At 49.8% G+C, this 11536-nt stretch overlaps 1 protein-coding gene across 1 annotated transcript; it reads left to right on the forward strand.

The window, feature by feature from the left end:
• The first annotated feature begins 6212 nt into the window (after positions 1-6212).
• Nfkbia (NFKB inhibitor alpha) lies at positions 6213-9444 on the forward strand. Its single transcript, XM_038336850.1, has 6 exons — positions 6213-6527; positions 7073-7181; positions 7517-7727; positions 7989-8077; positions 8200-8460; positions 8901-9444. The coding sequence occupies exons 1-6, from the start codon at positions 6301-6303 to the stop codon at positions 8946-8948; spliced, it is 945 nt and encodes a 314-aa protein (XP_038192778.1). The 5' UTR covers positions 6213-6300; the 3' UTR covers positions 8949-9444.
• Positions 9445-11536: the final 2092 nt, after the last annotated feature.

The raw sequence follows: 11536 nt of genomic DNA on the forward strand, positions 1-11536 counted from the left end.
GGAGGGAAGCCAGGCCCGGGCGTTCCCTGAAAGGAGAAGGCTTTAAAGTAGGCACAAGTGGTTCTCGTGAGAAAAACCAGGACAAATGTTGGACTTGTGTTCTACAACGCAGGATTTCAAAGCTGCTTTGGAGGAGATATTTTTCAGGGCTCAGAGTCTCTAGTGCTGACCTTGCCTGCCAGGAGCAGCCTTGCACATTTTAAATGGAACACACACACATACGCACACGTGAACACACGAATGCACACACTGTGCACACATGCACACACACAACCGTGTACACACACACACACACAAAGAAGCAAACGTGGGAAGTTAGAAGCTTCCCCAAACAATCACTCACATCATACCATTGGTAGATGAAGAGGCTATCTCAGGGCCCAGGCACTAACTGCCTAAAAAGATATCCAGATAGCAAATACGCTTATAAAAAGGTGTTTGACACTTACTACAGACGTAGAAATTAAAGCTACATGTGATCCCACTACACACCTGAGAACGGTTACAATGGAAAGGCCCCTATTCATCAGCTGCAAGCTTGAGGCCCCTGCAGTTCATGCTGCTGGCTGGAAGGTGCCCTCTGCAAGTGGGGTTTGGAGGTTTCTCTATTCAAGGAAACAACGCCTGCTCGACAGCATGGCCATTTCACTCCCCTTTAAAAGAATTTAAAATTAAATTTTAAAAGAATGTTGTTTCTCTCAATGAGAAACAACAAAAAACAATAAGACAAAAACTGCCGAAACAAAATGAAACAAAAGCTCTCTTACACACATTAACAACACAAGAAAAACGTGGGGACTGGAGAGAGGGCTCAGCGGTTAGGAACACTGGTTGCTCTTCTGAGGACCTGAGTTCTGTCCCTGGCTCCCACAGACAAATCAACTGCCTAAAACTCGAGTCCCAGAGGGGATCTGGTGCCCTCTTCTGGCCTCTGTAGGCAGCGCATACACGTGGTGCACAGACTTACATTCAGGCAAAACACCCATATACATACAACAAAAATAAAGATGAAAACAAAAACAGAGCTGTTTGTTTTGTGTTGACCAACTACTCCTGCCCTGGAGTGTGGTTGATACACCCAGGGACACTCCTTTGGAGAAAACTGATCTTCCTTTTGCCAGCAGGTAGCAATGGCACAAAGCTTCCTGGTTAGGTGTGGGACCTGGTGTCCACTTCCCCCTCAATGCTGGAACTGTCTTATCTACTTTTTGGTTTCTCTGTGTTGTTGGGACTAATGAGTCCTGGCTTTCAGCTGCTCTTTCCTCCTAGAACCTTCTAATTGAAGTTACTAGAAGCTGTGCTTTGCCTAGAGGATCAGAGAATGGGATTTTCACTTGTTGGCCATTGACTGCAGGGTATTTAAGCCTCCATGGTGCTATTAAAGTGGGGCTTCTGGCACCAGTGTTGGAAGGTCTGCGTGTCGGTCTGTCTCTGCATGTGTATTCTCAACCTCCAGCCCCTTTCCTGAAGCTCACGAACTGGGGTCTAGCGCATAAAGCGCAGACCAGGGCCACCGTGAGCGGCACTGTGCAGCACAGGAACTCACTCTGTAAACTAGGCTAGCCTCCGACTCAGAGCTCTGCCTGCTTCTTCCTCTGAGTGCTGGGGTTAAATCAGCTTTGGCTCTCATAATTGTGAATTATATGTGATAGGCCAGTGCCTTAGCTGTGTGCTATCTTCCCAGGCCCCTTTTACAAATCACTTCAGTACAGGTCTCACTAGTCTAGGCTGGCCTTGAACTCAATGGCAGTCCAAGCAAGCCTTGAACTTTTGATCCTCCTGCCTTGGGCCTCTTGAGTAGCTGGAATTACAAACCCGTGCTACCAGGACTGGCTGTCGTAGTATCTTCGAAATTGGAAAACTCCACATCAAGATTCATTTGACAAACTGAAGACGAACTGAACACCCAGCACATCAGAGCAACTCGGCCTGACCTCAAAAGGAGGGAAGTTAAAAAAAGGTGCAGGCTGCTGCGACCCACCGCTTCCTCTGGACCCTCCTGTGAGACCACCCTGGCCTCTGTAGGTGGGTGCTTGCTGCTGACATCCTCCAAGGCTTTGATCTCCATTACTGTGTAAGATTTGCAGCAAAGGAAGCACACAAAGGCTCGGATGGTTTATTTTTATCTCGTAAATGGAAGTCCTGACAGCTGCCTTTCTGTGGGAAAAGATCCATAGCTGGGGGTGGGGTGGGGTTTCCAGGGTCTGACAGAGCGGATGCTAGCCACCACAGAAGTCTGGGTGAAAGACAGGCACGTTTTGCTTCACACTGTCCCAGCAGGGTTGGCCATAGAGCGAGTCTCCCATGCCTACTCCTTAGGTCTCCTGCTCCTCTGTCTTCCAGCCCACTTCCGCTGGGGGATGGTGGTCACATTCAGGAGTTCTGCTGACTGAGGACAAAACAGTTTGGGACTCCTTGGCCAATTGACACAAGCCAGCCTGCCCATAGTTGGGGGAGGGGAAGGAGGAGCAGAGAAGAAGGGAAAGGTTGGAGCACCTGGCTGAACTTGTAAACTGTCTCCGTGAAGGTGGGAGGTTTCGTCTCACTGGGGAGGATTCGTCTCACTGGGGAGGATTCAGGAAGCTCTGACAATGCCCCTTCCCTGTGGAGGTGCCCAATCCGCAAGTCCCACAGTGTCACAGGCCACCTTGTCATCGCCGGAGGCTACATCCTGGCCTAAAGCACTAAGTTGCTACAAGGAACAACTTATTTTTGCATTCTGCATTAAACAGAAAAAAAAGATCGAGGTGTAGTTCAGTAGCAAAGTAAAAGTGTGTGTTTAGCACCTTTGCAAGGGATGCTGGGTTCATTTCCCAGCTCTGCACACACAAACACAGAGCCGGGGCTGAGCATAGTAGCGCACAGGAGGCCGAGGCAAGAGGACTGTGGCTAGGGCCCAACTAGAGCCCCACGGAGAAGCCTCATCCCAATAAATAAATAAACATAAATAAATATAAAGCATTAACATTTTAAAAGTCGTTAACCTTAGATAAAATGTTTGACAATGAGAAAAAATTGAAGTACGGAAGGATCCACAAGTTCTCTCAGTGCTGAAAAGTCAGACACTTTCTTTGTCTAGTGCCTTCCTTTTTGTTCGTCCGCATGCAACCTGCTTATGATTCTGATATTCTTTCCCCCAAGTTGTAACGTTTGTTGACTTAAGCCATATGGAGTTGTCCCTGATGGGGAGACTACCTGCCGGCTCACTTTATTCCACCCGTCTCCCTGGCAGCAGGTAAACAAAAGGTACCTCCCTGGGAAATCCCAGGGAGGGATAAGTCATATAGGTTCAGCCCCTCCCAAAGTTTCAAAAGGTTTTGCCACAACCCAGAAAGGGTCTAACTCCTGCCACTAGGTGTCACACTAAACAATACGGAGGTAAATCACAAGGCCTGAGGTGGTGGGGACAGGCAATCTCAAAGGACACATAAACACACAACTCCTTCATTTTTATCCTTGCAGCCCCAAATCATCCTCTGATGCGCCTTTTATAGGTAGGGCTTTTCGTTAGAACTGTGGTAATTTTTTTTTTGCAAAGTTTAATTTAGGATATATTGTTTAAAGTAATGTATTAAAATTTAACTAAATTTTAGGATACATTGTTTAAAAATAAACATTAGAATAGGATACATCGTTTAAAGTTTTTATTATTAAAAAAATGTTATATGTATCAATGTTTTGCCTGTATGTATGTGCATCACATTCGTTGCCTGGTACCCAAAGTCCTGTGGTTGCTAGGAATCAAACTCAGGTCCTCTGGAAGAGCAGCCAGTACTCTGGGCTGAGCTGAATCATTGCTCCAACCCCTGCTATACTTCTTCTTTTTTCTTTTTTGAGACAGGATTTCTCTGCGTATCTCTGGTTGTCCTGGAACTCACTCTGTAAAACCAGGTTGGCCTCAGATTTGGAGACTGGCCTGCCTCTGCTTCCCAAATGCTGGAATTAAAGGTTGTGCCACTCCGCTGCCATCACCATCACCACCACCCGGCTCCAGATGGAAAAGTGCATACCCTCAACTTCACATTCCAGGTGGAAGAGAAAATACTTTTTTGAGGGGCTGCGAGGGAGGAAAGGGGTTTTCAAGACAGGTCTTATGTTAGCCATGTTGGCCTCGAACTCAGTTAAATACTTTGAGTATATTCCAAATTGCACTATATTTTGTCTCTCTCTTTTTTTTTGCAAGGTGTTTCCAAGCATTAACACAACATCTACTTTAGCAAAACGCTTACTATATTGTGGTAGAGATTAGATAAGCTGTCATGGGGTGCCTGGGTAAATTCTAGTATTTCGTCTTTCTTTTTAGGAAAATGGGAACCACACCTGGCTTACAACATTACTTCTGAGAACAGTGTGAGGCATAAAGGGTTGGGGATCCTCCAAAATTTACACTGTGATGCTTCCAAAAGTCCATGCTCATACTTCCAGAGCTGACTGGGGCATGTCTCTGTGGACAAATGACACAATTTTGAAGCCACAAAGTATCTCAAAAATGCCAGGCCTGACAGTTCACAGCTGCAATCCAGCACTCAGGGGAGGCTGAGGCAGAAGTCTTTACTAACAATACCAGGTTAACCTGGACAACACAATGAGTTTCAGACCAACCTAGGACTACAATGTACACCCTGCCTCAAATCACCTCACCAACGCAAATCCAATCCCACTATTATAAAAACAAGCATAGCATCCAAAGGAAAAAAGAAAAAAAAAAGCTACTTCTTCATCTAATGTATTTAATGAAAGACAGCGCCTGGAACTGAGGTCTCCTTCTTACAATCAATCCCACTTCGCCTAAAGAATTGCAAATTTACAGACCAAGCCTGAGTTGAAAAGAACTCACTGGGGAAGTTTTCACTTTAACATATGACCCTTTCTATCTTGAGGATTTGGGTTTTGGTTTTTCCTGGATTTTACATCTTCCCCCCCCCCCAGTGTCCTCACATCCATGTACTGGGGGAGGGATGGAATTATGAAGAGAGGCGAGTTGGTATATGGCTCATGAAGAGGAAGATCATTCAACTCTCACCAGAAATCTGCAGAACTATAGAGGCCTCTTGGGTCTAACAAATTCCGGTATGTTTTACTTTTCCTGCGCTAATTCTGGGAGAAGTTAATGAGTTCAGCTCACAATTGCAGGCTCGTAGGTGGGGAAGGGGTAGAAGCAGCTATTCTATTTCTGCAGGTAGAATAGAGGGTCACAGGCTCAAATCCCTCTCTCTGGGGAGTAGCGGAAGCTGGGAGAGCCAGCAGGGCTCAGATGTGGTCACTGTGAGGACTGCCTTGAGCCTCCACAGGATGCCTTGCAGCTACTTTCTTTGCTGTATTTAAGGGCCAGCCTTGGCTAAAGCACAAACCCAGTTGCTCTGCTAGGTACTCACCATAAGCCCAGCCTCCATCTCTGCAGTAAGAAGTAAATCGGACACAAGAACTCAACAGTTACTGTTGCTAGGAAGCTACAACTACTACAAAGACTAACACCTCGCTTAACTATATTTTCCCCATATAGAGCTAGGGTCCGCCCTCCCCCAGGAGACAGATTATCAACCCCTAGAAAAATGATCTAGGGGTTCTCCAAGCGCTTGGGTCTTTTTAATGTCAAAGCTTCCCAGCTTCATAAAGGTGTGGGGGGGGGGGTGAGGGACAGCCAAATGTCCCTGCACTACGAAAGGCCTGGAATGGGCAAAACACAGACAGCCTAGAACCACTCATCCGTCCTTCCTCGAAGAAATTTAAGAGAAGCGAATCCCTGCAGCCAGCCAGCATTTCCACTCTTGGGTTTTCAAAAGATCAAAAACCGGAAAGGACCTGCAAAGTGGCAAGTCGCTAAGAGGAACCGCCCAGCAGGTCTGTGTCCTTGGGATCTCAGCAGCTCAGGACCCCACATCGAAAGGACGGTGGGAAACCCCAGGGAAAGAAGGGTTCTTGCAGAGGCCTGGGTTTACTGAGTGCAGGCTGCAGGGAAGTACCTAGAGGGGAGGGGGCCTGGTCGGGAGGACTTTCCAGCCACTCAGGGCTCATCAAAAAGTTCCCCGTACATGACCCCAGTGGCTCATCCCAGGGAGTTTCTCCAATGAACCCCAGCCCTGGGTTTAGGCTTAGGCTCCACAGTCCAGGACCCAGCCAGTTCTTTTTCTAGTCTGACTGGCTGGAAATTCCCCCGCCTGACCCCGCCCCTGAGAAATCCCCTGCCAGCGTTTATAGGGCGCCGCGGCGGCGCTGGCGAGCCTACAACAGTCGGAACTCGCAGCCCAGCAGCCAGCAGCTTGCAGCCCCGCGCAGCCCCGCACGCAGCCCCGCGCAGCCATGTTTCAGCCGGTCGGCCAAGGCCAGGACTGGGCCATGGAGGGCCCGCGGGACGGCCTCAAGAAAGAGCGGCTGGTGGACGATCGCCACGACAGCGGCCTGGACTCCATGAAGGACGAGGAGTACGAGCAGATGGTGAAGGAGCTGCGCGAGATCCGCCTGCAGCCGCAGGAGGCGCAGCTGGCCGCCGAGCCCTGGAAGCAGCAGCTCACGGAGGACGGAGACTCGTAAGTGGCGGCGGGCACGGGCGAGCCGGGTCGCGCGGGGGGGGAGGCCCGCGGCGTGCTCGGGGCTTTGCACGGCGGGGCTGCGATCGCCTGGGCCTCGGCCTTCTTTCCTCTCCCACCCCCTCCTCCGCCCCAGCTCTCCCTTCTCCCCCAGCTCCCCTACCCCCCTCCCGGGCGCCCGAGACCTGGCGTAGCCGCCGATCGCAGGCCGGGGGGCGGGGCGGCAGCGGGGACGCCAAGTCCCAGCCTGGCAGAGTTTAGCGCGCAGCCGCGGGGCCGCGAGGGGGAAGTACAGGGCGTTGCGTTCCGGGCGGCCGAAGGGAGGGCGGGCCGGTCTCGCCGGCGCCCGCCCGGAGGGGGTGGCGCACGGAAAGTCCCTGGGCGCCTGCCAGGAACACTCAGCTCATAATAACCTCGCGGAAAACACCGCGGGCCGCGGCCTCCAGAAACCCCGGCCTTGCGCAATCCCCCGCAGCCCACGCCTCTTGGGGGGCCCCACGCAGTGCGCTCACCGCCCCTTGGGGGCTTTCCCTGTCGTCCTTCAGGTTCCTGCACTTGGCAATCATCCATGAAGAGAAGACTCTGACCATGGAAGTGATTCGGCAGGTGAAGGGAGACCTCGCCTTCCTCAACTTCCAGAACAACCTGCAGCAGGTGCGCGCTTGCCCAGCTGTGCCCTCTTTGACCTGGTGGCGAAGTTGGATGTTAGCTCAGTCGCCCCCGAAGAGTTTCTAAATTAATAGTCACTGAGCTCTTATCTGCCCTGGCCTTTTACAAAATTCAAATTAGCCAACGTCTTAGAGCTTGAGGAAAATCCCAGGGGTTTAGTTTCGGTTTAATGACCCACCTGGGGCCTGTGTTTGCTGATGTCCTGTAGCCATCTGGGAGGAGCAGAATCCACAGCAAGGAGGTGTCTGGGGTTCAGGAAACCCAAGACGATGGGTTTGCCCCATGGCTTATCCCCTTTCTGTTTCCTCTTCCGTTTGTAGACTCCACTTCACTTGGCTGTGATCACCAACCAGCCAGGAATTGCTGAGGCACTTTTGGAAGCTGGCTGTGATCCTGAGCTCCGAGACTTTCGAGGAAATACCCCTCTACATCTTGCCTGTGAGCAGGGCTGCCTGGCCAGTGTAGGAGTCCTGACACAGACTTGCACACCCCAGCATCTCCACTCCATCCTGCAGGCCACCAACTACAACGGTAGGTCTGCCCGTCCATCCCAAGACACTGGGAAGGGAGAGGTGGGCCCACTTTAGGCTAGAGCTTCAACTCTCAACATATAAAAAGTTCAGACAATATGGACTTTTAAAAATTCCTACTTTGGTGTCTATGTAATGTTCAATCCGAACCCAGATCTGAGTTCTTAAAAACTGGGGATGTTTGTGATTGTCCCGTAAGAAGATAGGGCATGAGCTGTGTGCGTGTTTCAACAAGTAGTTACAGTTTTCGTCTCTTCCCTAGGCCACACGTGTCTGCACCTAGCCTCTATCCACGGCTACCTGGGCATCGTGGAGCATTTGGTGTCTTTGGGTGCAGATGTCAATGCGCAGGTGAGCACATCTCCTTCCAGATGGAGCCCCTGGGGTTCCTCCCGAGCTCTTCCCAACTCGCTCTTCCTGCAAGTGTGTTTCCAGATGTCACCCTAAACATCCCTGATGGCTTTTGGTTTCAGGAGCCCTGCAATGGCCGGACAGCCCTCCACCTTGCGGTGGACCTGCAGAATCCTGACCTGGTCTCGCTCTTGCTGAAGTGTGGCGCTGATGTCAACAGAGTCACCTACCAAGGCTACTCCCCCTATCAGCTCACCTGGGGCCGCCCGAGCACCCGGATACAGCAGCAGCTGGGCCAGCTGACAATGGAAAACCTTCAGACGCTGCCGGAGAGCGAGGATGAGGATTGCTACGACACAGAGTCCGAGTTCACGGAGGATGAGGTGAATGCTCGCTTACTGCCAGGATGGCCCAGTCTCCCTTAGCCCTCTCACGTCCCTAGAGCTAGTCTTTATTCTGGGGATCGCAGCGTAATTATTTAACTTCTCAAACTCAGCTTGCAAAACCAGTATCCCAAGAGCTTGTCTCTCTGATTTGCTTTAATAGCTTATCCTTGGGGGTGGGGGTCCGGAGCCTGAACCCAGGCCTTAACACGTGGTGTTAGGCACGTGTGTTCTACCATTGAGGTACACCTCCTGCAATAGCTTAGATTTTTTTTTTTTTAAAGGAGAGAATCAATAAAGGAAAGCTCCTACAGCTTGGGGGATTGGTTATATTTGGGTTAAGGAGGAAAGAGCCCAAGAATATGAGTTATTGGCAGAAGCGGCCCTCCCGTCTTCGCAATGTCTAGGAATTTAATTCGCCTTCCCCCCTCTTGTTTCAGCTGCCCTATGATGACTGTGTGTTTGGAGGCCAGCGTCTGACGTTGTGAGTGCAAAGCATCAGAGAACACGGACTTGTATATTTGTACAAAACAAGAGCTTTATTTTTCTAAAAAGAAAGAAAAGGAAAAAAAAAAGGGTATCCTTACCAGCACATGGCACACGGTCTCATCCCGAGCATCCTCCTGCGGTGATTCAGCCTTCGTTTTGTTGTTTCTGTGAAATTTGGGGAAACAGATCATCGGAATTCAAAGAAAATGTCTTTTGAAGTTCATGTGTGTGGGATTTTGGGAGGTGGTTTTCCAGACGCTAATGAAAGGACCACATTTTATTTATTGTGCTTTTGATTGAACCACCCTAGATCTAGTAGCTGACCCCAGTGTGTCCTCCCCGGTGAGAACCAGGTGTTCAGTGGTGTGTGCTTACGTCACTCCCAACTGAGGTGTGTGTTACCCTCCTGTAAATGTTGTATATGGTGTATTTTGTTGGTAATTATTTTGGTACTTCTGAGATGTATATTTATTAAACAGATTTTTACAAACAGCATCATCCTGCTCCTTTGCTGTTCCGAGAATAGCTTGTTCCTGAGGGCTGGGATTGTGGGGGGGCCGGTGCACAGCCAGCTAAGGAAGGCCAGAGCAGCTCGCTTTAGGCCCAGCCTCCCAGCGAAGCTTTGCAGCAGCCCTGTAACCCCTGTGTGGGCGAGAGGCTCCTGCTAGGGTGACAGGAAATGCCAGCCTTGGGCTGGGGTACCAACGAGCCACCTGCTCTGTCACTGAAGGCTCTGTTGTCACTTTCTCCTCGATTTAAGCGGTTCCAGAACCCTGCTGTCACTTTAGAACTTAGCTGCACGAGAGGAATCTGCCGAGTTCATTCGCTGTAGCTCGGAAAATTCTCAAGAGCGGGACTGGAGTCAGAAGTACCGTCCTGACACCCAGCAGACAGTCACCTTGAGACTTCTCATTTATTGACTGGGCTGTTGTAGACATTGCACAAGACTAAAAAAACAGACAGCGCCGGGCATCTAGTGCTGAGGAAGAAAACATACGGCGATTGTACAACACCCTGTGTTTCACAGGGGAAGCAGGAGAGCCAGAGGACAGCTTGTGCAGGGAACGCTGAGGAGAGGAAGCTGGCTCCCTTACCCAATGCCTTCTTGTTTGCAGGCTGTTAGCCATAAGGCCACACATCTGTTCTGTCACTAACCGTAGTCTCGGGGCTAGTGAGCTTGGGGGAAGTCTTTCCATCCGCACAGCGTACTGATTCTACTGAGTGATTCTGCCAAAGGCGATTTCACAATTGTCAGTCACTTGTGAAATTGCATCAAGACCTTGGTAGTTAACGTTTTTGTCCTCAGAATACATCTTTTTTTTTTTTTTTTTTTTTTTTTTTCCGGAGAAAGAAGTGAGGTGACCTTATGTCAAATGCCAGAATGATAGGTAAATAAAATGAACGTGCTTCAGCTTATAGCTGAGCAGATACTGCTACCGTGCTTCCTTATCCGGTTCTGGATCCGCACATGATGTCAAAAAGTATGGTGATCATCTTCCTCTTACCCCAACTCTCGGGGAGTCTTTTATATAGAAAAAGCACCATTGCAAACTGGGCAAAGCTAGCCACGTCCCACTCCTGCAACCATAGTCTGTCTGGATCTAAGCACTGTGGTGGTCCCTGTGTCCCCTGCCAGGTGCCCCAGGATCTACCTCAGGTGTCCAGGGCTGACCACAGCATTGCTGATTTAGGCTCACTCAGCTAAGTGAGAAACGTGCGGACCCAGGAGAGAATCCTTATATCCTAATGAACAAAGGGGAGAAACTTGGTTTTGATTTTGTAGTGATGCCCTTAATGCTTCTCCTTAGCTTCTTAAGGCAGGTTCACTAGCGCACGCCTTTAATCCCAGCACTTGAGAAGCTGAGGAAGGAGGATCTACATAAACAAAAGCATGTCACATAAAACCAAGACACACCTATACAGGCTCACTTTTGTTCTGTGTGGAAGGTTGGGGAAATAGAACAAGAAGAAGTGTTCTACCTTTCCTAGATCTCAGACCAACTTTTGCCTAGGGCCCTCATCCTCTGTGGTGGTGGAGGGAGGGTCTTCTTCTGAGTCACGTGAGCCCATGGAGTCAATGACCTGCACAAATCCTGAGGTAGCTAGGCTCAGTGAAAGACTGAAGTTCATCCTCATCTCTCATTCTTGTCTCTGTTATGCCTGCTGGTTAGATAGCTAGAGAAAAATTTAGAACAGATATGATTTATAGTAAGTCTTCAGTTTGCTATCCTTTCCCAATAGGATAGTTTGGACAGAAAGCCCTCCTTCACACCCCTGATTTTCTCCTGGAAGTTTCGTTGAGACAGGGAAAGATGAAGGAGCCTGGGAAAGAGGGAAATAACAGCATGCGGGAAATAGTCATGTGAGCAACTTCCTCGAATTTTGATCTTTGTTCATCCTGCCCGTACCTCCTGCTGCTGCCGGACACACTGCCGTGACAGGGCAGGTGGACCGGTTTTTTCCATCCGGAAGAGTTTTTCTATAAAGGAGGAAAGAAACTCCAGTCTGAGCAATATAAGGCCTGGAAACGCTGAAGGATGGGGGTGGGGGTGCCTTACATTGAAACGTCTCATGTCCTGGAAGTGAT

Source organism: Arvicola amphibius, chromosome 7 (genome assembly GCF_903992535.2).
Source record: "Arvicola amphibius chromosome 7, mArvAmp1.2, whole genome shotgun sequence".
Taxonomy (NCBI): domain Eukaryota; kingdom Metazoa; phylum Chordata; class Mammalia; order Rodentia; family Cricetidae; genus Arvicola; species Arvicola amphibius.